At 40.8% G+C, this 26,881-nt stretch overlaps 3 protein-coding genes across 9 annotated transcripts; 1 reads left to right on the forward strand and 2 right to left on the reverse strand.

The window, feature by feature from the left end:
* Positions 1 to 2,286: 2,286 nt before the first annotated feature.
* Positions 2,287 to 11,864, reverse strand: slc25a42 (solute carrier family 25 member 42). Of its 3 annotated transcripts, none has more exons than XM_020615966.1 (8): positions 11,375 to 11,864; positions 6,788 to 6,942; positions 6,091 to 6,202; positions 5,851 to 5,876; positions 4,763 to 4,929; positions 4,491 to 4,607; positions 4,082 to 4,233; positions 2,287 to 3,924 (listed from the first exon to the last, which is right to left on the reverse strand). In XM_020615966.1, the coding sequence occupies exons 2-8, from the start codon at positions 6,866 to 6,868 to the stop codon at positions 3,602 to 3,604; spliced, it is 978 nt and encodes a 325-aa protein (XP_020471622.1). In that variant the 5' UTR covers positions 6,869 to 6,942; positions 11,375 to 11,864; the 3' UTR covers positions 2,287 to 3,601. The 3 variants fall into 3 exon arrangements, with proteins under 3 accessions (XP_020471622.1, XP_020471620.1, XP_020471621.1); XM_020615964.1 differs by having other exon boundaries at positions 6,776 to 6,942; XM_020615965.1 differs by lacking the exon at positions 11,375 to 11,864 and adding an exon at positions 11,006 to 11,096 and having other exon boundaries at positions 6,776 to 6,942.
* Positions 11,865 to 12,474: 610 nt separating this feature from the next.
* Positions 12,475 to 16,743, reverse strand: armc6 (armadillo repeat containing 6). Of its 5 annotated transcripts, none has more exons than XM_020616117.1 (8): positions 16,656 to 16,743; positions 15,523 to 15,664; positions 14,721 to 14,806; positions 14,072 to 14,633; positions 13,800 to 13,945; positions 13,581 to 13,712; positions 13,259 to 13,396; positions 12,475 to 13,168 (listed from the first exon to the last, which is right to left on the reverse strand). In XM_020616117.1, the coding sequence occupies exons 2-8, from the start codon at positions 15,641 to 15,643 to the stop codon at positions 12,956 to 12,958; spliced, it is 1,398 nt and encodes a 465-aa protein (XP_020471773.1). In that variant the 5' UTR covers positions 15,644 to 15,664; positions 16,656 to 16,743; the 3' UTR covers positions 12,475 to 12,955. The 5 variants fall into 5 exon arrangements, with proteins under 5 accessions (XP_020471773.1, XP_020471775.1, XP_020471772.1 ...); XM_020616119.1 differs by lacking the exon at positions 16,656 to 16,743 and adding an exon at positions 16,554 to 16,626; XM_020616116.1 differs by lacking the exon at positions 16,656 to 16,743 and adding an exon at positions 15,872 to 16,235.
* Positions 16,503 to 26,881, forward strand: mau2 (MAU2 sister chromatid cohesion factor). The gene is made up of 19 exons (XM_020616114.1): positions 16,503 to 16,853; positions 17,008 to 17,025; positions 17,167 to 17,232; positions 19,824 to 19,919; positions 20,010 to 20,104; positions 20,191 to 20,218; positions 20,294 to 20,449; positions 20,756 to 20,902; positions 21,008 to 21,098; positions 21,187 to 21,290; positions 21,406 to 21,483; positions 22,244 to 22,309; positions 22,571 to 22,654; positions 22,750 to 22,799; positions 22,886 to 22,963; positions 23,062 to 23,173; positions 23,253 to 23,343; positions 24,674 to 24,801; positions 24,891 to 26,881. Exons 1-19 carry the CDS (start codon positions 16,620 to 16,622, stop codon positions 24,963 to 24,965), a joined length of 1,797 nt encoding a protein of 598 aa, XP_020471770.1. The 5' UTR covers positions 16,503 to 16,619; the 3' UTR covers positions 24,966 to 26,881.

A 26,881-nucleotide genomic window follows, 5' to 3' on the forward strand; every position in this document is an offset into this window, starting at 1 on the left:
GTAGTAATCATTTGTGTAGCCCAGTGTTAAAAACACAAAAAAGTGTTTATACTTGATTTTGTTAAAGAAAACAGTTGCTCTCTGCTACTTCTTTATTCAGACACAGTATGTGTTATCAGAGTATAGATACTATTGACACACTTCAGTAACTGCCAGCCTGAATCAATACTGCTGAAACTGTCTCACATACACATGGCAGCTGAGCACACAGTCCCATTTCTGACACTACTCCATGTAACACCGATATGTGAGTTTCATTCGATTACGCACCGAGGTAAAATATAATACTATAAGTTATGAAGTTATGCCTGTAACAGAAAACCTGCTTCTTGCTTTACTAGGTGTGCACATATTTCCAGTCAGGTTAGCTCATTAGCAAATACAGCTCAATTTCTGCACTGCGAGTTCTCTCCAGCCACAGGTTTTTATTTCAGTGACCTGTCAGAATCTGAACTAGTGTCTTGCCAGGCTTTAAACTAAACAAGCACGAATGGTGACAAAGTCATGAAGAGACAGATTCTGTACCTGCCATACCGTCAGCAACTGGAACACAACATCTGTAAACTGCACATGTGACTGTGTGTGTGTCCATTACAACTTGTCAGTATATTGAACTCTAGAGCAATATCATCAAACAAATTAACATAAATATAAAGCAACAACCCCTCATCGAGACGACGACAACAAGAAGATATAGTAAACCTCACAAAGGTACAGTTCATGCACTGGGGTAGAGTACCAGTCAAAGGTCTGATTACACTTTCTCAATCAGTGGTTTTTCTTTGTTTTTATTATTATTTCTACTACAACTGATCTCAAAAGCGCAAAGAGGGCAGGCTATTCCACCAGTTAACTTTTGACAAGGCACACCTGTTACAGTGCATCCAGAAAGTATTCACAGCGCTTAACTTTTCCCACATTTTGTTAGGTTACAGCCTTATTCCAAGATGGATTAAATTCTTTATTGTTCTCAAAATTCTACAAACGATATCCCATAATGACAATGTGAAAAAAGTTTGTTTGAAATCTTTGCAAATTTATTAAAAATAAAAAACAACAAAAATCACATGTACATAAGTATTCACAGCCTTTGCCATGACACTCAAAATTTAGCCCTGGTGCATCCTGTTTCCACTGATCATCCTTGAGATGTTTCTACAACTTGACTGGAGTCCACCTGTGAAAAATTCAGTTGATTGGACATGATTTGGAAAGGCATACACCTGTCTATATAAGGTCCCACAGTTAACAGTGCATGTCTGAGCACAAAACAAGCCATGAAGTCCGAGGAATTGTCTGTAGATCTCCAAGACAGGACTGTATCAAGGCACAGATCTGGAGAAGGGTACAGAAAAAGTTCTGCGGCATTGAAGGTCCCAATGAGCACAGTGGCCTCTATCATCCGTCAATGGAAGACGTTTGGAACCACCAGGACTCTCCCTAGAGTGGGCCGCCAGGCCAAACTGAGCAATCGAGAGAGAAGGGCATTAGTCAGGGAGGAGACCAAGAACCCGATGGTCACTCTGAAAGAGCTCCAATGTTTCTCTGTGGAGAGAGGAGAACCTTCCAGAAGAACAACCATCTCTGCAGCACTCCACCAATCAGGCCTGTATGGTAGAGTGGCCAGATGGAAACCACACCTCAGTCACAGCCACATGGGAGCCCACCTGGAGTTTGCCAAAAGGCACCTGAAGGACTCTCAGACCATGAGAAACAAAACTCTCTGGTCTGATGAAACAAAGACTGAACTCTTTGGCCTGAATGCCAAGCATCATGTCTGGAGGAAACCAGGCACCGCTCACAACCTGGCCAATACCATCCCTACATGAAAACCTGTTCCAGATCACTCTGGACCTCAGACTGGGGCAACGGTTTATCTTTCGACAGGACAATGACCCTAAGCACACAGCCAAGATAACAAAGGAGTGGCTATGGGACAACTCTGTGAATGTCCTTGAGTGGCCCAGCCAGAACCCAGACTTGAACCCAATTGAACATCTCTGGAGAAATCTGAAAGTGGCTGTGCACCGATGCTCCCCATCCAACCTGATGGCGCTTGAGGTACTGCAAAGAAGAATGGGAGAAACGGCCCAAAAATAGGTGTGCCAAGCTTGTAGCACCATACTCAAAAAGAGTTGAGGCTGTAATTGGTGCTAAAGGTGCTTCAACAAAGTATTGAGCAAATACTGTGAATATTTATGTACCTTTTTCACATTGTCATTATGGGATATTGTTTGTAGAATTCTGAGGACAATAATGAATTTAATCCATTTTGGAATAAGGCTGTAACCTAACAAAATGCGGAAAAAGTTAAGCGCTGTGAATACTTTCTAGATCCACTGCAAGGAAAATCCACTTTAGGCGACTACCACCTCATGAAGCTGCCAACAGTGTGCAAAATTGTCATCAAGACAAACGGTGGCTACATGGAATATTTTGTTTTTTTTCCCCTTACTACAGATTGCATACATTACCTCATAATTTTGATGTAGTATTACTCAATTGGTAGTAATAAACAATTCAGAAAAGAGAAACCACTGAAAAAGAAGGTTGGTCCAAAGTTCTGACCGGTGTTCCTACATATATGACTTCACATGTGGAAAATTACCAGTCAAGGTGGTATGACTGCATGTCAATGTGTGAGGTTCAACTGAAACTGTCACTTTCAGATGGTATTCTTGATTAGTACATTTTTTCTGACTAAAATCTGTCTAATCACCTGTACCGATAAATCAAAATAACTCAACTATCACAACTGACAGCAATTTAAAGAATCTATAATATAATTATAGCGAACAAATGAAATACTATGCGCACTGTTTATAAGTTCGATCTGTTGGCACTAGCATCAAATATAGATCATCTGTCTGCTGGCAGAACAGTAGCTTAATTACAAATCATAGTCTGTAAATTCCACCTTCAGGAGCTCCAGTGGACACAAACTGATTTCAGTATATTCAACTCAAACAAAAACTAACAATCCCGTTCCCTGTGTGCTAGGAAAGAGCTCTGCCTTTGTGCTACACCAATATCGCTAACTTCATATAATCTGCAGCAAGCTCACATCCTAACTATTGGTATAATCGATCAAAACAAACTCAGTCACACAACAAAACAAATCTCAAGGGGGCACATTTAACACTTATTAAATCAAAGTCATCTTAAAAGTCAGTAACAAACAAGTGGCAACCTGTATTGCATTTGAAGGTGTCTGTTTAAAGCAGACACACAAGGCAACTGGGAGACCTCAGTGTGTATGACTCTGAACTCTGGTTGACAAATACAGTCAGAGGCCTGGAGCATTAAAATCTACATGTCCACATACACACGCACAAAAAAAAAACAACAAACAAACAAAAAAAAATCACTTAGCATATTGCACTTACATGACAAGGACAAAGTACACAGTACCACCCTACATACCTCATGTCTACATCCATCGTTGCACACTGATAAGGCGAGAGTAGACATTATCACCCACACATTCTGAGCCAGTGTGTGTTTGCTTCTATTTCCACTCTGTCACTTCCCCCTCTTTGTTTGTCCTCAGATGACTCAAGGGGATCTTGTGCCATCCCGTTTCTGCACTGCATTACTATTATCAAGCTATATAACCCATCTGATGCAGCTTCCTCAGAAGAATCTGAGTAAGGTCAAAGGTGGTGAAGCTGATCCCAACTGCAATGGGCCCTTTGACCCAGTTCATACTAAGGCCTTTGTAGAGTCCACGAATGACCCCCTCCTCAGACACAATCTCCTTCATGGTGCCCAGGATGGTGCCATACGTGTGACCAGTGACTCCTGCGGTTTGCATGCGCCGTCGTACCACATCTAGAGGGTAAGACGCTGACTGGCCAATGAGACCTGCACAGGCCCCAAATGCCAGACGTTCATATGAGTAGGGCTGCGGGCGGCCACTGTGCTCTGCAAGGGGAAAGGAAGATGTAAGGCCTAAGTGCCATTCAGTAAACAAGGATTTTGCATGTGCAACATGAACTATTTGTACATGTATGTGAGGAGAAAAAGGGGTAGATACATACATACGCAGATACATACAGGCTTGGTAGAGGCAGTGCATTACCTGCATGTAATTTCTTTAGAGTCTCATAGGTAAAGAAGCTGAGACCAGCATAGGGGACAACACCCAACATTGTGGGAGTAAAACCTCGATACAATGTCTTCAGGCCCTCTTCTCGAGAAATCCGCATAAATACATGCAGAATGTTACTGTACCTAAAACAGAGGAACAAAATAAAGAATATGAAACATTTTTGCAGTTGGATGAGATTGTACTATGACAACAATTTTATAAACATATGCAGTGCAGTGCCATGGTAGCCAATGAGTTCTTCAAATGTATTTTATCCTAAGACTGAAACTTGTAGCGACATATTTATACCAAAACAGCCCCTCGGGCTGACTGACTGAATTGCTGTGTAATGCACCCTAATGTTTACTGATGACTGTGGTTTGCAGTTTGGTGGCCTTACATTTCCTTTGGCGTTACAGCCATCCTAGCTCGCACCATATCCAGAGGATAGGTCATCATGGATGCCGTAATACCAGCCATAGACCCGGCCAGTAACCTCGGTATTGGAGGCAGAACTCTGGACCACAGAGGAAAACAAATGTACATCACCCTCTAAAGTTTTTCAGTATTTCAGGAGGAGACATGAAGAAAAGCTGAAGAATCAACATTAAAGTTCATAAATGAACCATTAAAACCTGGGTAGCAAGTCTGTCAGTATAAACAGTGACTTACGTCCCCTGAAAGCCATAGTAACCTCCCAGCAGCCTCTTGTACTGCTCATGTGCACAGAACTGGATGGCAGCGTAGGGGATGACACGCACCATGGTGGCCGAGTTCCCTCTCCACAGACTGAAGAAGCCATCCTTCAGGTAGGTGCGGTAGATCAACCTGTAGGCCTCCTGCAACGCAGCATGCACTCATGCTCAAACTCACTCTGACACTGGTGATAATCTATTTTGTTTAGACTTTTGTCTTCAAATTTGTTCCTCAATGTCACACTGGAACCTAAGATCTTAATAAATATGAGTTGCATGAATCTTAAGTAGAGACATGCCAACTGCAATCTTCTTGGCCGATTCCTATTTTGTTTTTAAGAACCGTGATTGACAGCATACACAGACATTTTTGCAACTACTCTTTAATGAAAATTTAAATTATAATAAAATAAAACATAGCTATTGAATAATTTTACATTTTCACTCTCTCGCTAATTTTTACAAACCTCCAACTAATAATTAAGTCCTTTATTTGTACTTCTCCAATTATACATGGGTTCAATCAGTACAGTAGGCTAAGAGAAATAGAAGAATGTCTGTTACATCAGTCTTACTGTACATACAGTTCTTTTTAAAGTGTGTGTAGTATTTAGCTGTTGTTTTACCATGAGCTGGATACACTGTACATATACACCTATTTCATGAGTAGCCAGTAATTCCCTCATTGTGTACTATGTGAGGTGAACCTGTGTCTGTTATAGACACAAGTGTGAGCCTTGTGCAAGGTGCATGCAAGATGCTACATGCTGCACATGTTAAGCTTTCAGTCTGTGCCACTGTGGGCGTGATGTGAAGCATTGTGTGTATAAACTTGACTGGTACAGGATCTGATATCTCAGACTGATTGGCCAGTCGCCGGTCATGGCAGCTCAAGCTAAAAATGATTCTTTTCCGATCTCCAGTCAATTGATCAGGGCGTCCTTAATCTCAAGTATATACAAGTTTTTGTTTTTTTAATCAGTTACATAAACCATAAACAGCCACATTTATATGAAAGATGCCAGGTTGAAAATAAACCAGAATTGCTCTTTAAGTCAGACCTACCTTTGCAGAGAATCTCGCTGACGACACTGGAAAACAAAGCATATGTACAATATAAATGACGTGTGTAACATTCTAGTCATTTCAGTAAAACCAAGAGCACATTTTCTTATATTCACATTATGCTACAAACAGTAGCAATGTAGTTAAACTACAACATAAAGTCTAGATATAATTCAGTGTCATTCATGTGGGTCATTTGTAATCTAAAAACTGTTTCCACTTTTAGAGCATTCCACTTGCCTTGGAAGATTATTTTTGTTCTGTCCAGTGGGGCAACAGCTGTCTTGGCCACAGCTCCTGCTACAGCCCCTGAGAAAAGCGAGTTGAGAACAGACCGAGTGCGCTTCAGACCCTGCACAGAGACGGAGGACATTTAGTGTCACCGATAACTAGCAGACTGATTCCTGTAAAAACTGCATTCTTATAGGAACAAAGCTGTGTTGAGATGCTCTTGATCTTTAAACTGGAATTACATAAGGATAATAGATGCCACCAGAATAAACAGTTCAAAAATCCTCACAACAACCAGGAGCACATTTCCTTCAATGAGCTTCAAACAAACTGAATCAGGTCAGTTCATCTCTTTCACATTCAACACAGAAATGGTTTTAACTGTGTGAGGGAATTATCTTCAAGTAAAGACAGTGAGCAAATAAAACAGACAGTGAAATAGCATTAATGTGCAACGACAACACTCCACTGAAGATAATCAGTCTGACATGTTTATTTTATATAATAATCTATCACTACAAAAGGACAACTGTGGTAAAACATAGAACAGCAATGAAATCCATATTAAACTAAACTTGAATTGTGATCTTTAGTGATTTTTGACAGTCAGGTCATTATTAAAACACAGATCTCTGTGGGACATTCTTGTGTTGACAACTCTTAGGAAGGAAGGTTTATGTCTCTAAAATGTCACCTCATAGCTCACTTCTGATTGGCTGCAGGAAGCCAGTGGCTGCACTTCTCCCTGCGTAAGTGATGCCCGTTGTTCCTGGACTCCACTCCCCATCCCCGAGGACTACACACGACTGTCACTGAGCACGCTCATGAATTCGATCACCAGGCGAACATCAACACCAAGCGCTGAGAGGGAGAGGTCAAATGGAGAAACAGGGATCAGTTTTATGGTCAAGTTTTTGCCTGATTATAAAACAAATGACAAGATATTGAGGTGGATAGGCTTCTTGTTACTCTCAGAGAGCTACAACAGGATCACGTGACAAGAAGGACTCAGGTTATGAGGAAGTGAAAGCATTTTCTCCAAATTAAGATGAGCTCATTTAGCTTTCAGGTGCACAGGTTCATCTTGTGAGTACCCAAGTATTCAGATGTAGCTCCATTTAAACTTGCTAGCAGAGAAACCTGTTCTGGTTTAGTATTCATTGTACACTTTTCTGTTTACTTAAGTAATGTTATGCCAGCAATGTTATGTTGCTGTCTTTAGGTCAAAGGTCAAAGTGTTTATTTGTCATATGCAGTTAGGAGATGTGTTTCCCTGTACAATGAAATTCTCACTTTGCCGTCCACATGAATGCCACACAATACAAGTGAAATATAAAGCAGATCAACAATAACACAAATCTAAATAGGCAGTAACACAAATCTAAGGCACTTTAAAGCAGCAAGTGAAAAAGTGTCCTTAAACAAGAACTTGTAAACACAGTAGGTACCTCTACTCCATAAATTACCTAAATAATACTCCAGTTAACTCCCACACCAACAGTATGAAGGCTGTATGAAAACACTGAGTAAAGTAGAGCCACGGTGAGTTAAAGCCAAAAATATCTCTTGAAGGACAGAGGTGAGGATTTGTAGATGAAAGGTGTCTGTCTATCACATCCTTATGCAATCAGGACGTTCTGGTCTCACTGATGTCATGAGATGACTGAGATGGGCTTCAGAGGAAGAACATTAAAGAGCCCATGTCATGCTTTTCCTTGTTTTCTGACTTATTTACAATGTTACAATGGTGAATTATCATCTTATATGTGACCTAAAGCTAAACAAAATCAGGTGTACGTATGTTGTAGCACTTCTATGCAGAAGCAACTCTGTTTATACAAGTCTCACAAACTCTCACTCGTGAAACTTTGTTTTTAACTAAAATAAGTATTACATGATAGTTCAAGGATCTCCTCAAATGGTCATAACCTCCAGGCAGTTGCGCGTCCATGTGAGCTTGCCTGACATCCACCAGTGCCATTTTAAAAGCGGAATTTTTTTGACTGCACCCAGTTTTGTGGATATGTTTTACCTCCTGTTGCTGCACTGTGACCAGAGGATGTGGAGAAAAATCCAGGGCCTGAGGTTGCTGTATGTCCAGGAATGTTCCTGTACAGGGACTCACTGTTTTACCTGAACGGGTCTAACCTACAAGCAGCCGGCCAATGAAGCACCCTGGGGCAGTGAACGATCAGCTGCTCAACACTAGATTCCCCTGGAACACAGCACCTGTTTGGTTTGACTGTTTGAGGCCAGTGTGTCTGCTGCATGTGATGTGTTGCTGGTTAATGAGCAGATTAACAATCCATGACGTTATTGTCAGCGCTACGCTACCTGAATAAATTTCACTACTTTGGGAATGTACTGTATGTGGTCGTGTTGGGGAAGACACAGAGATCATCAGTTGTATTTACTGACCTTGGAGCTACTTGAAAGGGAGTGATGTTTCCACTACTCGGTGGGACTTAATGGTAAGTAAAAAAAAAAAAACACATTGCATGTCTGTTAATGCCTTGCTTCTGTAACATTAGAGAAAAGGCTGGAGATGTTACTATGTCTGCATTATGCCAGTTAAAATATGGGGTTTCTCAATTACCCGCTTTGTTTAGAGTGTTACACATTGGTATATATACTGTTGTTTATCTATCTGTGGAGAAGAAATTCAAATTAATTCATGCCATCCCGGTTCGTTGTGCTGTCCATTGTCAACACAATGCCGCCATCCCGGTTCGTTGTGCTGTCCATTTTCAACACAATGCCAGCAGCAGGAGTTATGCGCATTCACAAACTATCCTCTCGTTTTTAGGAAGATGCTCTCTCGTTTTATCATTCTGAAATAATTACAGACTATTGGAGTTATGAGGGGTGCAAAGCTAATCTAGAGGTACCAAGGACTAATCATGAAATGGCGAGAAATGAACATGCTATGGACTCTTCAACAAAGATGTTTTTCAATGAGCTAATCATTTTACTAGACAAGTCATCTATTCATGAAACCTCTGGTCCATGGTTCAATACTGTACATGTTCCACAGTCAAACCAACTGCCCAAACCAACAAAGCTGTCAAATAACCAAACATGAGCTGCAACAAAATGTGTATTAAGCTGACCTGCGTATTTCTGTGGGTCTAAAATGGCAATTTACAGCAGCAAAAAAACCAGAGTGATTTCTACATTTTTCTATGTTCTGTAGTAATTTATGTTGTTTAGGGTTTAAATTTGTTTGGAAGATATCAAGTTTATATAGTAACTTTGCTGTTACTGTGCTAGAAACAATATTTAGTCATATTTAATATATAAATTATAATCCTATATGTAATATCATTTTTTACAAAAACACATTACACATACTTAGATGCGGTTTAAGGTATTTTTCACAAAATTGTGACAGAGCTATACTGTGAAAACTAAACTTGCCATGTCACTCAACTGGACAAACTCTCCGCCATTTCTGCCACTGCAAAATGCTAACAACAGTCACCAGTGTATGTTACAGTATAGCCATGAAAAGACAGCACCTGCACTTACAGTACAATACTTCACAAAATACAGGTTCAATGCAGCTTCAAAACAAGTAGGTAATGAATATTTTAAATAATTATTTTAAATACATTACTGGTAAAGATTCAGAGTTCAAGGAGTTTAGCAACACTGAGGAAAAATATAATAAAAAAAACTTCAGACAAGAGAGAAAACAGAGTCACTGCAATGTTGGGTGGTTAACTAACAATCCACAAAGGAGCACTTAGACCTCTATGGCATCCTTTCACCTCACCCACTGCCCTTATTCACAGGCTCCCTTGCCCCTCCCTACACCCTCTGTCCTCGTACTATCGTTCTACACTTGTTGCCAGATATGCCTATCAGGTTGCCACTGCAAGATTTCCCCTACTAGTCATCTACTATATAACCCAATTCCCCATCCCCTTGCTATACACAAAACAGGAGAGGTACAGCTGTCCCTGCGGATTAATTGTATCAAATACACAACAGCCTTCTTGTGTGCTGACTGTTTTTTTGTGTGAAACCTCTGTGACCAACATGGACTTTCACTTGGATTACATAATAGTCATTAGTAAAATAATAGTGTTTCTGTTTACGTTAGTGTTTCTGAAAATGTCAGGATATCAACAATAACGGCCTGAAAATGAAAATACTGTGTGGACAACATAACACTTTCAGTAATATGACTGGACAATAACCCTCAGTGCAACACCTGTAAATATACCCTGTACAGATTATACAGATTCATACAGGCCTCTAGTTTTAAGTACTCTGTTTTTATTCCTATTTATCTCATATCAATGAGCATTCCTTTGTTTGTCTGCATTGTTTACTGCCTGTCAATACTGCTTATTTTGCATTGTATGCACTGTTTGTTGCTTGTTAATACTGCTTATTTTGTTATATTACACAGCCTTATGCTGGTTTACTGTTTACTTGCCCAGGTCTCTATTTTTAAGTACTCTATTTTTATTCCTTTATTCCTATTATCTCATCTCAATGAGCATTCCTGTCTGTCTGCACTGTTTACTGCCTGTTTATACCGCTTATTTTGCATCGTTTGCAGTGGTTGTGGCTTGTTAATACTGCTTCTTATTTTTGTTATCTTACACAGCCTTATGCTGGTTTACTGTTTACTTTCCCCTTGCATGGTGATACGTACATACACATTGAGAGCCCATGTACCACAGTCAAATTCCTCGTGTGTCCGACAGACCTTTGCCAATAAAGCAGACTCCGGAATAGACCAGCCATACACAAACATGCTACATTAGTAAGCTTATAATGCCATTGTTTTAGGGCTGTGAGTAGCAATTGTTTTACTGATTAATCCCCCAAATCCAAAAACGCAACCATAAATACCAAAACCTTACATTCGGTTTCAATGCTTGATAAATTACTCATATGGTTAATGACTTACCATAGTAGCAGACAGTTATTTTTCCTGCTTACTAACCATTTGCTTGTTTGACTGTTTCAGGCATGTGGTGTTGCTGTAGTGCACCACAGGGGTGCGTGTTATTTGGCAATAATTAACAGCATTGTGTCTCATATGCCTCTACTTTCCTTGGCATGTAACATAACCTAACAGTGACACTGTGGTTACATACTAAAGTAATTGGCCTACTTTGGCCTACAATTAAACATCAAGTGACAAAATAATCGCCATGCTTATCACTGTCCTACTGGCTAGTGCACCCCCCGAGTCCGGTGAAACGTGTGCACTACAAAACACAGCCACCCTTTGCACCAGCTGCCTGTCACTGATTACACACATCACAACTCTTACCTTGTAGATTGTACACCAGCAGGAAGATGTTTCGGCAGCCCTCACTTGATGTGCTTTCTCGAGTGGTTGGCAGGATCTTCGAGGGCTGTTTCTAAGTCAAGTTAGCTAAAATAAGAGGGTAAATAACGTCAGTTAGCTATTAGCTTGCTGCTACACTAGTGTTATTCTTGTCAACAAATTTGTTGATGCTAACAGTAAACTCGATTCTTTGTAAATAGGTCTCTTGGTATTGAGGATACTGTGTTCCTTGAACTCAAATTCAGCTTAACACTGACTTGACCATGCTGTTATGTTTTCGCCCTATAAGCAACTCGTACTCAACGTTAGGTTACCCATTGAGATTCGACAAGGGCGAGCGCAGGGGCATTATGGGAAACGAAGTCTAAAAGCTGTAGGGACTGTCTAAATAGGTCGGTTAGAGGGGCGTGAGCAGAAAAACACCGTTGGCTTATCACAGTTCCTCCCGATTTTTTCATGATTATCTACACTCAGTTCAACAGTTATGTTAGAGTTACATAATCAACTTTACAGTTTTGTCTGACTGCATTTATTTGACAGGTGTAGGTACTACTTATTTTCATATCAAAAATGATGAGTTATCTAAAATATTTCAGAATATCAGAGCCATGTTCAGAAAAAACAAATGCAAACCCAATGTACCTTTTAAACACTTATCTTGAAGATATCAACAAATTTTCCCTTAAAAAGATCTGGCATACTACAGCAACAGTTTAATCTCACATACACACACACTGAACGCAACTTTTTGGAATCATGCATCTCTTCACAAAGGAACAAATCAGAAACTGGTGAGATCTAAAAAGCGTAATAGTATCTGAGGTGGCCTTTTTTCTTTAATTCTGTGGAATTTCTCCTTCTGTCCTGTGATATGGTTAGCTGGCGCCAGCGTTTCTGCCTTTACCCCAGTGATGCAAGCCTCTGGCACATACACACACACACACATACATACAACCACACAGCAAGAGAAAGGTGAAGCATTAAAAGTGACTTTTGTCATAGTCATGCAGAATGTGTTGCCAGTGGTTGGTGTAAACATCGGAGATTTAGGTTTCACCTTGTAATCATGTCTATACTGTACAAACTAAAAAAACAAAAATGGTAATGTTTCGCTCTCATAAAACATATAAGGCATTATACAATTTAAAATCTGGCTCTGCTAAAATGGGGGAGGAAATCCTCACAAAACAGTGCAGTTAAATAATTTGCATAGCAGCCAAAACATTTACCCATGGCACAAAACACACAAATTTACATGTAATATCTATGATCATAAATGTGTATTAACAGCAAATAAAATAGAACAGTTCAACTGGACAATGACTTTTTGTTACAATAACAGAAGTAACTGGAAAATAAATTTAACCTTTAAAGGCCATTGTGTTGATCTTTTGCACTGTTCACAAGCCTTTTCTACAACTACTCAGTAGAAATGTGCGTAGCTAGATTGGCCCATTTGCTTCAAATCTTGGCTATGTATACCAACATCATAGAACATTTCAATGCATTTCAGGCAAACTCATGATAATAGTGTACTGTCTCTAGTGATGTACTTTTCTACTTTCAGTTGCTGATGCTGCCATGTTTCCCAGTCCACAGCTCTCGAAGCTCCACCTGGCATCCCAGATCCCTGAGGGCTGCTTTACAAATGTCACTACAGTCTTGATGGAGTTTTAGTGCCTGGGCTATCAGGGCCTCTGCTCCCATCTCTAGGATTGGTTGACTGTAATTTTGCATATGTGCAACCAGGTTTCTCAGCAGCATACATGCCTGTTTCTGTTGATGAAGGAAAAAAAAGACAGTGGCATAAAGACATGGCAGTCTGCTACAAGGCCCACTTATTTTTTATTAATAACCTCATATTACCTGCACATTGACCACATCAGCATGTGTCTTCATAGCCTGCACAGCAGCCAATGCACCTTCATTCTCCATGATGACTTTGCAGTTGTTGGGTTTACGTAAAGCAAGCACAGAGAGGCATGCACAGCCCTGTTCACACACCTACATCAGAATGTAAACAATCTTAAGGCATTTGCAGAATTTATTTACAACTTACATTTAGTTTTACATAAAAAAAACCTACTCTATAACAAAACAGCTTCATTAAATCTGTGGTAAATGCTAGATCAGTGGATCAAAACCTCTTCACATTTATCATATACAATAGGTATGACACTGAACTCACAGCAGAGTTGCTCATGTGTCTGTTCATGGCAATGACAATGAGCTGGACTCCACCAGCACTAACAACAGCATCTTTCACGTCGTCATTTCCTGCTACAGCCCGTATTGCAGCAAGGACCTGACGAACCAGCTCCTGCAAGGGGAAGACCCATTCAGAACAAACATAGATGCTGAACGACAAATTAGTTTGCATCACAATCCTCTGTTTTTTGTACTATACCGCTGACTCGTAGCTGTCTGCAAGCAAAGTCACCATGAGTTTTAATCCTCCCAGATCACAGATGTCTTGGCAGAACTCATTCCTTACAGCCAAACGGGACAAAGTTGCACAAACCTCACTCACAACAGAAGTCTTATCAAGATGAGCTGTGAGAGAGGAAGACAGGAATACACAAATTACATGTATGGAATCAGAATCTGGTGTAGACAAAACACAGTAGCTGAAGCTATTGTGCTACACACCCATGTAAACTAATGATTAACTGGACGTACCTTTTGCAGCCTCAATTAAAATCTTTAGTCCATTGTGCTCAAGAACAATCATCTTGGCATGGTCATGAGCATGTCCAAAGGTAGCTCGGACATCATCATCAAATGTCATGACCCGGAGAGCTGCAGAGGCCCCCTTCACCAGATTCGCACTTGCAATGTGTTGTGTAATGGCAGTGGTCAGCAGCGGCAGGACTCCACCTTTTACCAAATCTTGCCTGTTTTGTTCATGTTTCAAACAGCAGTGGCGTACAACACAGATGGCTGCACACATCACAGAGGAATCTGACTGGTACTTCTTAAGGACATCCAAAAGGATCTGCTGGCCCTCTGCATCCAACAAGTCTGGTTGTCCATCTGTCAGTGCACCCAGTGCAGCCAGGGTGGCCAGCACAGCTTCCTGCTCCTCCAAACTCTTTTTGACATAGGAGAGGATGATGGGGTAGGCATCCTTTTGGGCAGCCAAGTACCTCTGGGCAAATCCAAATGAGCATTGCTCAGTGAAGTGTTTTAACTCTGTCATCACTTCTGTAATATCTTTTCCAGTTTGTAGGGAATCCAGTGCCTGCAAGTGAAAAAAGGTGAACATATAGTGAGGTTTTGACCAACAGATATGTGCAGCAGTCTTTTCACAACACAGGTCAGGGCTTACCTGTAAGACCTCATGTGTTTGCTCTTCTGGTTTCTCATCAGATGATACAGCTGGTACAGCTTTTACTATACAACTGAGGTCTACACCTGTATCCACACACAAGAATAAATTTAATGTACTGGCACACAACAAAATATCATGAAGAAAAGGTAAAAAAAAACAACCAAAATTTGCATAAATGAAGCAACTAACACCAAGATTATTTTCACTTTTAGAACAGGTCCTGTCATGCTGCAGTCAAACTTTGTGTGTCGATTACTAGAACACTGTGAAGACAGAAGCCTCCGGGCTATGAGGGGATGAAGGACATGGCAAATTGCTAATTAATGCTGTAACCTCCTAAAGTTTCATAAAGGTACAGAGATGCCTATTAAGCCATTGATATCATTTGATGGATCCATATGTTCATAAGACAGCTATTTTAGAAAATGAAAACTTTTTCAGATTTTCTGAAATGGTCACATACAATATTTCCTGAGCATTAATCACCAGACTCCATGGCTCCAGTGAGATGTGTCACTAGAGACCATTCCCCTGCCATGATAAATAATTTAGTAGGTTTTAATGGCCAAAGCATCTACATTTTAGGAATCAATAATTCCACCTGCAAAGCATGGATAGACCAACTGATAATTTGCACGTGATGTGTTCCCTGTTTTATTCTGATCTCCCTTTAAGCTTCTATAGATCATAACCGGCTTGGCCTCATCCCCATAAAGCAAATACCCACTCACAGTCTACAGTCAACAACAATACTGTGCATTAATCAACAACCAGACATTGTTCTATCTTGGACATTCACCTTGAGACTCAAACTGCTCCACAGCGTCCCTCAGAGCCTCATTAGGATCCATCTCAAACTCTTCCAAGTTTTCTCTGACAGCAGCATCAAAGGTTTCCTGTGTGATCCTCCGTTTCGCCATTTTGCCACGTTATGCTTCACTCTGAAATGAAATGTGATAATAGCGCTGTCAAAGTATGAGAAACATCACCTGCGTGTAGTCATAGCTTTTGTCAGCTAATAGATGTGTTTGTTCTCCTGTTGCCATGGCTGTACAAAGCTAGCTACCGTTAAACAAATGTGTTATAGGCCAAACTTTTCCCATTTAAGAAAGATATCATAATAAAATACCTAGGACTAACCACTTAACTGTTACCACCGCCCAGTGATAGATCTCCTCCTGCTCAACTGCTCCGAATGAACCGACCACCACTCTCGATTTACGCACTTTTCGTAAACCTCACTAGCTACAGCTCTCAAGGACGAGCGCGAGGCGTGTTTCACGCGGAATCATTTATGTGAATACCAAAGCCAACAAAAGGTCCCATACATACATGTGTTCGGTTGGAACATTTCAAAAGGCTAGTTCCACAAATAAACTGTTTCGTGAAATAGCAACGTTTTAAATCACTAGAGTCATAAGTCATGACTAGTGAAAAAAATTAAAAGCTGTGCGGAGTAACTGATATGTCTATTATCAAAACGAGAGGAACGCTGCTTTAATATCTGTTATATGATGGCACGTTTAAATTTAAGTTTTAAATACACCACATTCCCTTCAAAATAAAAGCGGTATTCTGGGAATTGATAATATTCCCGTGGTAAACTCTCAAGTCTGATAAAATATGAACTACAGAATGCCTTTTTGAGGTGGTGGGTTATTGGTACTGTGACTACGAAAACCCGAATGACATAAACCCCGTGTTAACTTTGTCTTACGGATACTATATGGTCTTACTGTGAAACAACGATCGGAATTCCTTTTTCTGATGGCTAGCTTGGCGCTAGTACCCAGATTCATGCGAACGATTGAGGTGGAAAATATGAGAAACCTGCTTTAGCTGAGTGCACGTCGATCCAGCGTTAAACTGGTATCTTTTGTGTTCGGACAACTCAAGATGGCAGCGACCACTGAGGCCCCAGAGCCCTGGTACCTGGCCTTGTTGGGCTTTGCAGAACATTTCCGCACGTCGAGTCCGCCGAAGATCCGGCTGTGCGTCCACTGTCTACAGGCGGTGTTTCAGTTCAAGCCACCTCCGAGAGTCGAGGCCCGGACTCACCTGCAGCTGGGCTCGGTGTTGTACCGCCACACAAAGAACAGCGAGCTGGCCCAGACCCACCTGGAGAAAGCGGTGAGTAGCAGCCACAGTGTCATATACCAGGCTAAATGAAAAGGATTGGTGTTTGAATCATATCCAGTCTGTGATGCTTTTTCATTAATTGCAAAATCCATGCGCATTGTGTTGCTTACTCACTTCTGACATTTTTGCTTTATTTTCTCCGCAGTGGTTCATATCTCAGCAGGTATCCTTTTTCTGCATGACACGAGATTATATGCAAATCAATACAAGGTGTGTGTATGAGCACACCTTGACAGCATCTTGTCCTGTACATGACTAGCTCTGTTGGTAATGGGGCAATAAAATCCTTAATGGTTTATATCAGATCTCTCAATTTGAAGATGTCAAGTTTGAAGCAGCAAGTATTCTATCAGAGTTCTACTGCCAGCAGGTAGGTGCACCCGTCTCATGTATCCGATTTTAAATAACCAACTGAAAACAAATGCAACACAGAAATAAAATGAAATCCAAATCATGTTATTTGCATTTGTTTTTTTATGTATCATGGTTTGTCTTTTAAATTAGAAGCATTTTAAATGACAATTATTTAGCCTTTTGACTTTAATAAAGATACACTGAATAGTAGTAATGATAGTGTTTTAAAAATGAAACACTTAATACAGAGATTTTCATTGTGACACAAATGTTCCGTGTCACATTAAAATCAAATTACATGCCAGAACACAAAGTGAAGAGGTGTATTACATTTCAGTGTTGTCCAGCAGAGCCCTGCTAAAACTGCATAATGTCATTAGTTTTCATGGAGGAGGAGGAGGTGGTGACAGAATGTTTTTAAGAGGAAGATGCATCACCGATGCCACAATGAAAAATAATAAACTGTCAACAGTATTTGGGGTAGGAGTCAGAGTCTTAGTCTCTTAACTGGGGGTAACTAGTTAGGGTAAAGATGGGATCAGGCTAAGACATGACCAATTGGACTAGACTGCCAAAAAGTAGGTGACCACTGTTTTCGCCTGCCTTCGTCCAACCCCTTGTGTGTCATAGCAGTCTTGAGTTGCTGGCAGCCATGACAGTCAGCCTTTGCGTTATTTGGAAATGTATCCCACAGCACCAGTTTATGCCGTGGATAGGATTCAGGGATGCTACGTGTTAAGGGTAGGGTAGGTCTGGAAAATGGTGGTGTTCTGAAGATTTATGATGGTATGGCCTGACATCATTTAACCCATATACTGAGCTTCCATATGAATGGTCTCCCATTCTTTGGCACATTTAATTGTGACCAGGGCACTGTGTGGTTTGGGGGATATTCCTATAATTTTTCCATTAATTTTATGTTTTAAAAATATTTCAATGTATTATTAATAAACATTTATGTAATAATAATCAATAACCCTTAATCCGTGCAGGAACTTAGTTTAATGTTGTCACAGAAGGCAGCTTACATTACACCAAACCATTTCAGATTTAAATGATCTTTTCTTTTTTGCAAGTGGGTAGCAGAAGACAAGAATCGGAGAAAGGTCCTTGTCTGAAAACCAGCTGTAGAGGTAGCAAGTACTAAAAACTAAGGAGTGGCAGAGGAGGCAGGAAAATAAAGAGTGAACAAACAAACCTGTTGATCATTTTTCTGCTAATGTTCAGACTTCTGCCCATCTCTGTAATGAGTATGTACTGTAGAGAGCCCACTGTCAAAGCTCGAGGAGTCCTGCTCATCCTCTGCTGTGCCTGGCACTGGGACAGGCTTGGTTCTGAGGCTGCAGCTTTAATCATATTAATACAAACATCAGTACAAGAGATGATATAGGATACAGATGGATGATAAATTAAAGGAAAATCCTGAACAAATGAGTGGTCTCCTCCAGGATGACAATACAATTTGATGAGCATGAAAATGATGTAAATCACATGCTGTGGCCTTTACAGTCACCAGATCTCAACCCAGCTGAACACCTATGGGCGATTCTGGGAGCGATGTGCTAGCGTCTCCACCAGCATCATCAAAACATCAAATGAGGGAATTTGTTTTTGGAAAAATGGTGTTCATCCCTCCAGTAGAGTTCAGAGACTTGGTGAATCAATGCCAAGGTGCACTGAGGCTGCTCTGGTGGCCCAGCACCTACTGAGACACTTTACATTGTTTTTTTTCCTTTCATTTGTCACCAGTCTGTAGTTACATATAAGGTGTGGCTGACAGTATAAACCAACTCATTTGTACTGTAGGATTAGTATCCTTCTATACCTTGATGTACAGTATCACAAGGCAAAACACTGAAGGTCTTTGTTTGATCAGAGGTTCACCTGTAATAAGGAACTGCTCATTTAAGGCATGTATAGGAAACAAAATGAGAATACACTCCTAGGAGTAACTAATTTGTCTGCTATATAATGTACATGTACCTGGGAATAATAATGGAAATTCAGCTGCTGACATTGTGAAGTATTATGTTTAATTTTTTATGGTTTGGATTCTGACTTATGTGAATATCCATGTTGAAGACATTGCTGCATGTTTGTTAGAGTGATGCATGCTCTCTAATAATGCATGACCACTTCATGAGGAGGCAAACCACAAACTTTTCACAGCCTGCTTCAACGTTGCAAGTGCCCCTTTTGGTCTGACAGCACAACAAATTGCAAGATTTCAGAGGAAAATACTGTTAATAATAGACCTGCTATGAGCATCTTTTTGTTTTCATCAGTTACTTTTTTAACTTGATAAACAGTGGCTTTCATGTGTAGTAATTTTATGCATGTGACTTTCATGCATCCTGTACAGATAACAATGTATATTGTATTCCACTTTATTTGTGTTTGATTTGTTTAAATTTAGGTATTAAAATACTCCATAGACTCCAGTTATCCTGTAATAATACTGTAATGTGAAAAGTGGTGGTTGCTATTATGCTTCATCATGTTAAAGTAAAAGGCTATAACATAAAGGCAAGAGCAAAATAATGTGCAGGTACTGCTTGGTTGTGTTGCTTTGTCTTAGTCATTCACCTGCTGGTTTCTATTTTCCAGAACTTGGTGGACTCAGCCAAACCAGTTTTGCGCAAGGCCATTCAGATCTCTCAGCAAACCCCCTACTGGCACTGCAGACTGCTTTTTCAGCTGGCAGTAAGTAAACAACATGCCTTACAGACTTAGTTATTTTTAGTAAATTGATCTGAGGTGGTTATGTGCAGGATCTTTTTCTTTCTTTCTCAGCAATTGCATGCACTAGAGAGGGACTTGGTGTCTGCCTGTGACCTCCTAGGAGTTGGAGCAGAGTACGCAAGAGTCATGGGCTCAGAGTACACAAGGTAAACAGATCAGAAATTGCACATTGACCTGTGGTTTAATGCTCATTATCTTACATTAAGTTTGCTGTTCTTTCCTTTTCCTGCAGAGCTCTGTTCTTATTAAGTAAAGGAATGGTAAGCTTAAATAATTATCACGTAATTTACATAGTATTTATGATGTTTTCTCACCATGCATTTGTGGCCCTGCAGCTGCTGCTGATGGAGAGGAAGCTGAGCGAGGTGCACCCTCTGCTGACGCTGTGCGGGACCATTGTGGAGAATTGGCAGGGAAACCCCATTCAGAAGGAGTCCCTCAGAGTTTTCTTCCTGGTGCTGCAGGTTACACACTATCTGGATGCTGGACAGGTACAAATGTATCCATATGGCTCATTATTGGCAACTACTGTCATGCCAGTTCCAGGCACAGATAGACCAGTAAAAATGGGAAAAATTCGGTCCTGACTTTTAAAATCCAGTGTCTAAATCTGCAGGTAAAACAAGATTCTTTACATTTTTACACAAGCATTTGAAATTTTAAAAATAATGAAAGCCTGTTTGGTGAATGATTTTTTTGCCCCATAACCTTAACCCATGTTTATTGTATGATGTATTTTAGATAAGACATGATGCTCAAAGCAACAAAGTCAGTCTTTATCTATATATTGGATTTAGGTAAAGAGTGTGAAGCCGTGTCTGAAGCAGCTCCAGCAGTGTATCCAGACCATCTCCACTCTCCATGATGATGAGATCCTTCCCACGAATCCAGCTGCCCTCTTCCACTGGCTGCCCAAAGAGCACATGTGTGTGCTTGTGTATCTGGTGAGATTTTGTCAAGCATACACAAATTCTGAAAAGAGCCTAATTTCTGGTGTTTGGCAGCAGGATATGCCTTGTTTTCAGTTGTTTGTTTTTTTTATCCAAAAGGTTACAGTGATGCACTCCATGCAGGCGGGCTACCTGGAGAAGGCACAGAAGTACACAGACAAAGCTCTCATGCAACTGGAGAAGCTGAAGAGTAAGTGTGTTGAAACACACTCACTGCGTATTTCCCTCAGGGTCAGTGATGATGAATCAGCTCTGGTGCATCTGTATTGTGTTCAAAGTGCTGGACAGCAGTCCCATCCTGTCCACATTCCAAGTCATCCTGCTGGAACATATCATCATGTGCCGGCTCGTCACCGGACACAAGGCCACAGCTTTACAAGAGGTGAGTCATCAGCTGTAAAGGCAAAGCTGTTGTTCTTGTTGCCAGACAGTTGCTGATTATGGACAGAAGCATATATTTTATAGTACCATTTTTGAATGTGTTGATCTTTGTTTAGATTTCTCAGGTTTGTCAGCTTTGCCAGCAGTCTCCCAGGTTGTTTACCAATCACGCTGCCCAGCTTCATACACTTCTGGTAAGTCTGCTAGCAAAGAGACACTCGCACTCTTTTACAGATTTGGAAACGGGGTAAGCTATATTAATGAATATAACAGCATCAATATTGGCTAGAGAGAAATATGTAGCTAAAATGTGTGTGCAGAGATTCTTTCATCCAGATCATAGTACTGAATATCTAAAGTGCTAAAGGTGGCAACTGGACTCGCTTGAGGTTCTTGAAGGTGTTTCACCTCTCACCTGAGAAGCTTCTTCAGTTCTGACTGACTCACTGCTGGGGAGTCCCAGTGATATAACCTCTGTGGAGTTGTAATCACCTTGAGGGCAAGAAGCCATCTTATCACTAAACAGAGGAGGTGGTCTACAACACCACTTACCAGCCACTTACAATGCAGTCCCCAAGTCCCTCCCAAGGCTATTTAACACCCGTTCCCATGTTGACTTGTGGAGGGGTTGTTGATTTCATTGCGCCTCAAGGTGTTAATGACTCCATGTAGGTTAAGTGCCTGGGACTCCCCACCAGTCAGTCAGAACTGAAGAAGCTTCTCAGATGAGAGGTGAAACGTCTTCAGGAATCTCGAGCATTGTCCAGTTGCCACCTTTAGTGCTTCAGCTAAAATGTGTTTGTTGTACTACCGGACTCTGTATTCTGCTAACATGTGTTGTTGGGCATTTTCTCTCATTTATGGTTTTGTTTAAGTCCCTTAATTGCAGAATAAAGCAGAACTGTTCTAGATAACACAAACCTTTCACATCTGTTTCCTGTTCTTCTGTGCCAGGGTCTGTACTGTATCTCGGTGAACTGCATGGATAACGCTGAGGCTCAGTTCACCGCTGCCCTACAGGTGAGTTTTGCCTATTTCCTGTTCCCTCTGTAGATCACCTTAACCTCTTGACTCTATCCAGATATTTGAAATTCAGTATGTTGTCATTAATTTGTTCACAGGTCTTATGTTTTTGGCTCCTGGAAAACGTGTGCCAGCAATTAATGTTATATGTTTGGACATTTCACAAACGAATAGTTTGGGGTGTAACATCCTTGGATTAAATGTGTGAGGAACAGATGACTCAGTGCTGTCAGCGACTTCGTTTTATCTTTCTGTTAGATGACAACACACCAGGAGCTGTGGACGTTCATTGTAACTAACCTGGCCAGCGTTTACATCCGAGAAGGCAACAGGCATCAAGAGGTAAAAAGCCATTACCTTCCCTCAGGAATTAAACATTTACAAACATACATATTTTTTTCTTTATTTTGTTGCTGACCTCATTTTTGGATCAACAGCTGTACAGCCTTTTAGAGAGGATTAACCCTGATCACAACTTTCCTGTCAGGTAACTGCTAAAACAGTATCACATCATGAACGTTTGTTTCATGTTTTCTGCAGAATTTTGAAATAATGTAACTGTGACTTCTTCAGCTCTCATTGTCTACGAGCTGCAGCGTTTTACATCAGAGGGCTCCTGTCTTTCTTTCAAGGACGTTACAACGAGGCCAAGTAAGAACAGCTACTGTTTTACTAAGAGCAGTGTAAAGTTTATATTCCGTTTTGATGTTTAGAATAACAAAACCTAACCTGTGAACTTGCCTCAACAGAAGATTTCTAAGGGAGACCCTGAAGATGTCTAATGCTGAGGATCTAAACAGGCTGACCGCTTGCTCGCTAGTCCTACTGGGCCACATCTTTTTTGTCCTGGGCAACCACAGGGTGAGTGGCGCACACACAGTAGTACTGGTGTCAGCACTGCAGATGTAGTCTTAACTACATGTCTGGTCCCTTGTTCCAGGAAAGTAACAATATGGTGGTTCCTGCCATGCAGCTGGCCAGCAAGATCCCAGACATGTCTGTGCAGCTCTGGTCCTCTGCACTTCTCAAAGGTAAAGCTGTCACTCAGCCTTATCTGACATGAGAGCAGTGCTATGTTTAACATTAATAATATGTATGTTAAAATAATGAAGTCCAAAGCCTTAGGGTGAGCCATTGCAAGCTGAAATAGTAATTACATCCCATGATTTGAAATTTTCATTGCGTAGAAGGTAAGATTATAATTTGGCCTGATGGGGGTGCAAGAGGGAAACTCATGGAGTGTCTTCAAGTTATAATACATTTATGTGCATTGTGGTAGAGCATAGATTGGGCCTCGTGCCTGAGAGTGAGGCGTCCGAACCTGACTGTGACTCGACAAGCTTATTTTACATAATGTCTGAACCCAAGAAAAATGAAGTTGAGTTTTTATGGTGTTTTTCCCTTATAATTAAACGAATCAGACATTTGAGTGCTCCCGTTGTCTAGCCTAAAGTTCGGCCTACGTGTTTGAACCCTTCCTGGACCTGAACCTAATTTCTAAATATCTGACCAAACCCAGGACAAACCCTCAGGTACCAACAGGTCCTGTCAAGCTTGGTTTGAGCATCCACACTTTACTGTGTAGTAAATCTAAATGCAATCTGCCTGTTCAATTTAGATTTTTTTTTTTCTTGTGAACCAGTGGACTTTTTAGTCTGATGATAGCACTAGGTGAAATGTGAGACAGACCGTCACAAAGGATACATCATCTGTTTATGATCAGTATCCACCACAGCTGTCATAGGAACCCTGTGGACATGGACCGCATTATTTGATAGTAGCATATTTTGACAGTGGAGTTAGATTGAAGGTCAGAGTCATCCAATTCCTCAGGAATCATCATATGGAGACTATGAATATCGATGCCCATTTCATGGCTCTCTGATCAGAAGGAAGTATCTGTGTGTGGATCAAAAACTTACACAGACTGACCAAAAAAACAAACAAAAAAACAATGTACACAGCTTCTAGCAGGGTGAATTACATCACCGCTGGTGTTGTAATGTGGTTTTGTTGGCCGCTATGGTTATTTTGACCATACAAACAATTTATATGTTTTGTCCAGTTCAAAAGAAGCAGTTTCTTTTCCAACTAACCACCGTGGGCCGCTGTATTCAGCTGTAGTGCAGGGAGGCATCCTCTGCAGAGGAAGCACAGATATCGTCCAGTTATCTCATCAGTACACTACGGAGTAATGAAACCACAACTGAGTTAGAAGAGGGAAGTGGGAGCTCTTACTCACGCAGCAAGAACTTGATACATCTAAGCATATTCATGGGTGGACCTGACATCAGGAACAAAACTAAATTTCACATTCACAAGTTACAATTCAATATCAGTAATGATCTTTTCCCCCAGCAGATCTGAACAAAGCTTGTGGAAACACCATGGATGCCCACGAGGCAGCTCAGATGCACCAGAACTTTTCCCAACAGCTCCTGCAGGACCACATCGCAGCCTGCAGCCTCCCTGAACACAACCTCATCAGCGTAAGTGCATCATCAGTCAGTCCATCTATAAATAGTGCATCAATCCATCTTGCTTGGATTCTTAAAGAAAGAAATGTACTGTGTTGCAGTGGACAGACGGCCTCCCCCCTGTGCAGTTTCAGCCTCAGAATGGACCCACAACCAGCCTGGCCAGCCTGCTCTAAGGGAAGAACCCTGATCCTGACAGGGACAAGGTGACAGAGGAGCAACTGCAGGAAAAAATGACATAAAGAGACAGAGAACAAGGAAAAAACATCTGATAAAAGAATAAGAGGAAAGTGAGGCAGGATAATGAAATCAGAAGCTGAAGAATACTGCACTGTGCTGTTTGACAGGTAAATATAAACGGATGACAAATTAAGGGAAAAACCTGAATAAATGAGTGGTTATAGAAACAGCGCCAAAGTGCACTGAAGCTGTTCTGGCAACGTGGTAGCCCAACATCTTACTAAGGCCACATTCACTCACCAGAGGAACTTTCCCCTGTGAGCAGGAACCTTTGGTGGAACATAGTTCCTCTACCTGCATTTCAACCGGAGGATCCAGGGTCTACATGTAGTCCTGTGGCGTAGTACTCACACTGAAAAAAATGTGCTTAGTCAGGGGTAGTACTTTCTGAAGGTCCCAGAACTGTCAGGAGGGGGGCTGCATTGCAGAACGTCACTGATTGGTCAAATACAGGATTCTACAGTGCAAACATTTCACTCACGTATACAAGTAATAATCAATGTGCAAATATGAAAAATTATTTGGGCTCACTGATGCAACTGACTCCCAGTTCCTTGGGTTTTCAGTCTGTAAGGAGCATTTTATCAGTAGGCCTACATGAAGAGACCAGTGAGTGAGATTAGTGGATTGAAAAATATGGTTTTGGTGTTTGTCGAATGGCTTTTCCTGGTGTTTGACCTTAGGGCGGAGCTCAGCACCTCCACACACCAAGTACAGCGGGCAGAGGAGAGCATGACATCAGCTGAAGTGAAACATTACTCAGAGTTAAAAATCCTTTTGCTCGTTGCTGTGCATGCAATAAAACTTCGGTGAGTAAAAAAAAAAAAATGCACCTGATAAATGAGTATAAACTTGCGGAAGATCAATCATTTCAGCTCTGCCTGCAGAAATGTGGCTTTAGACACATTATGTTGGTTTTTCCTTTAATTTGTCAGCTCTCTGTATAAAGCTACTGCCAGCAGATGGCTAAAAGCTATGGATCAATGGCCACCTTCACATCCAACTCTCAGCGAGAAAGGAAATGTCAGACTTTGCCTCTAAATTCAACAGATTTGCCCCTCATTTAGAATATCTCTTTACCCCTTCTTGCAAGGTCATCATGAAGGTATTTTTACTTTGGTTATGAAAAACAGAAATTCTGACAGAACACAAAGATTTTAAGATTAAATTACTGTCAAATTTAAACCATCTACTGGCCAAACAGACTCAAATAGGACTCTTGTTGTGCATGAAGGTAAGGTTTTGTCTTGTCCGAGCACTGTTCTGCTAGTTCTGATACACAGTGTGATGATCTTAATGTTGTGTAGTGGTATGTTTGATGTATTAGGTGGTTGAGTGGACAGACTGTGATGACCACTACCTTGCTGCCTGACTGTACTTCCCTTTAGATTTTCACTGTTTCACTCTCACTGTGGTGTGTTTTCATATGCTGTGCACATGTTGCCTGGAGTCAAGAAACTAGTAATAATAGTAATAATTTTACTAAATAAGTATGACTGTTACGGGTTTGCACTTACTGTATGTCGTTTCATCACAACATTTTTATCTATTCCATGGAAGCATTTTGGAGTAAGTGTTTTTTTTACCTCACTTGTTTTTCTCTTCTTGCTTAACTCATTTTTAAACTCTGTATTTAAATAACTCATTTAATGTTGCTTTTATTATACCAGATGCATTTTTTCTTTGCTGTTATTGTTAACAACCTGAAGGACATCCCATGTAGGAAAGGTATACAGGTTTCTGTACTCATAGTTTTTATTATTACACAGTAAAGTACATAGTTTGGTCATTTGCAGGGTATTTACTGCAATAAAAACTACAGCATGGATGCCATAATTTTTTGGCTTTTTAT

The sequence above is a fragment of the Monopterus albus genome, unplaced genomic scaffold, assembly GCF_001952655.1.
Source record: "Monopterus albus unplaced genomic scaffold, M_albus_1.0 scaffold172.1, whole genome shotgun sequence".
NCBI lineage: Eukaryota > Metazoa > Chordata > Actinopteri > Synbranchiformes > Synbranchidae > Monopterus > Monopterus albus.

Coding starts and splice junctions, on each gene's coding strand:
- slc25a42 (XM_020615964.1), bottom strand. CDS start 6,868: ATGGGGAGTGGAGTCCAGGAACAACGGGCATCACTTACGCAGGGAGAA. Junction 4,930..5,850: donor CAGCGAGATTCTCTGCAAAG/GTAGGTCTGACT, acceptor GCTGCGTTGCAG/GAGGCCTACAGGTTGATCTA. Junction 4,234..4,490: donor GCTGTAACGCCAAAGGAAAT/GTAAGGCCACCA, acceptor CCTCTGTTTTAG/GTACAGTAACATTCTGCATG.
- mau2 (XM_020616114.1), top strand. CDS start 16,620: ATGGCAGCGACCACTGAGGCCCCAGAGCCCTGGTACCTGGCCTTGTTG. Junction 20,105..20,190: donor ATGGGCTCAGAGTACACAAG/GTAAACAGATCA, acceptor CTTTTCCTGCAG/AGCTCTGTTCTTATTAAGTA. Junction 22,310..22,570: donor AGTTCACCGCTGCCCTACAG/GTGAGTTTTGCC, acceptor TCTTTCTGTTAG/ATGACAACACACCAGGAGCT.
- armc6 (XM_020616117.1), bottom strand. CDS start 15,643: ATGGCGAAACGGAGGATCACACAGGAAACCTTTGATGCTGCTGTCAGA. Junction 14,634..14,720: donor AAACACATGAGGTCTTACAG/GTAAGCCCTGAC, acceptor TTTCACTTGCAG/GCACTGGATTCCCTACAAAC. Junction 13,946..14,071: donor TTTAATTGAGGCTGCAAAAG/GTACGTCCAGTT, acceptor CCTCTCTCACAG/CTCATCTTGATAAGACTTCT.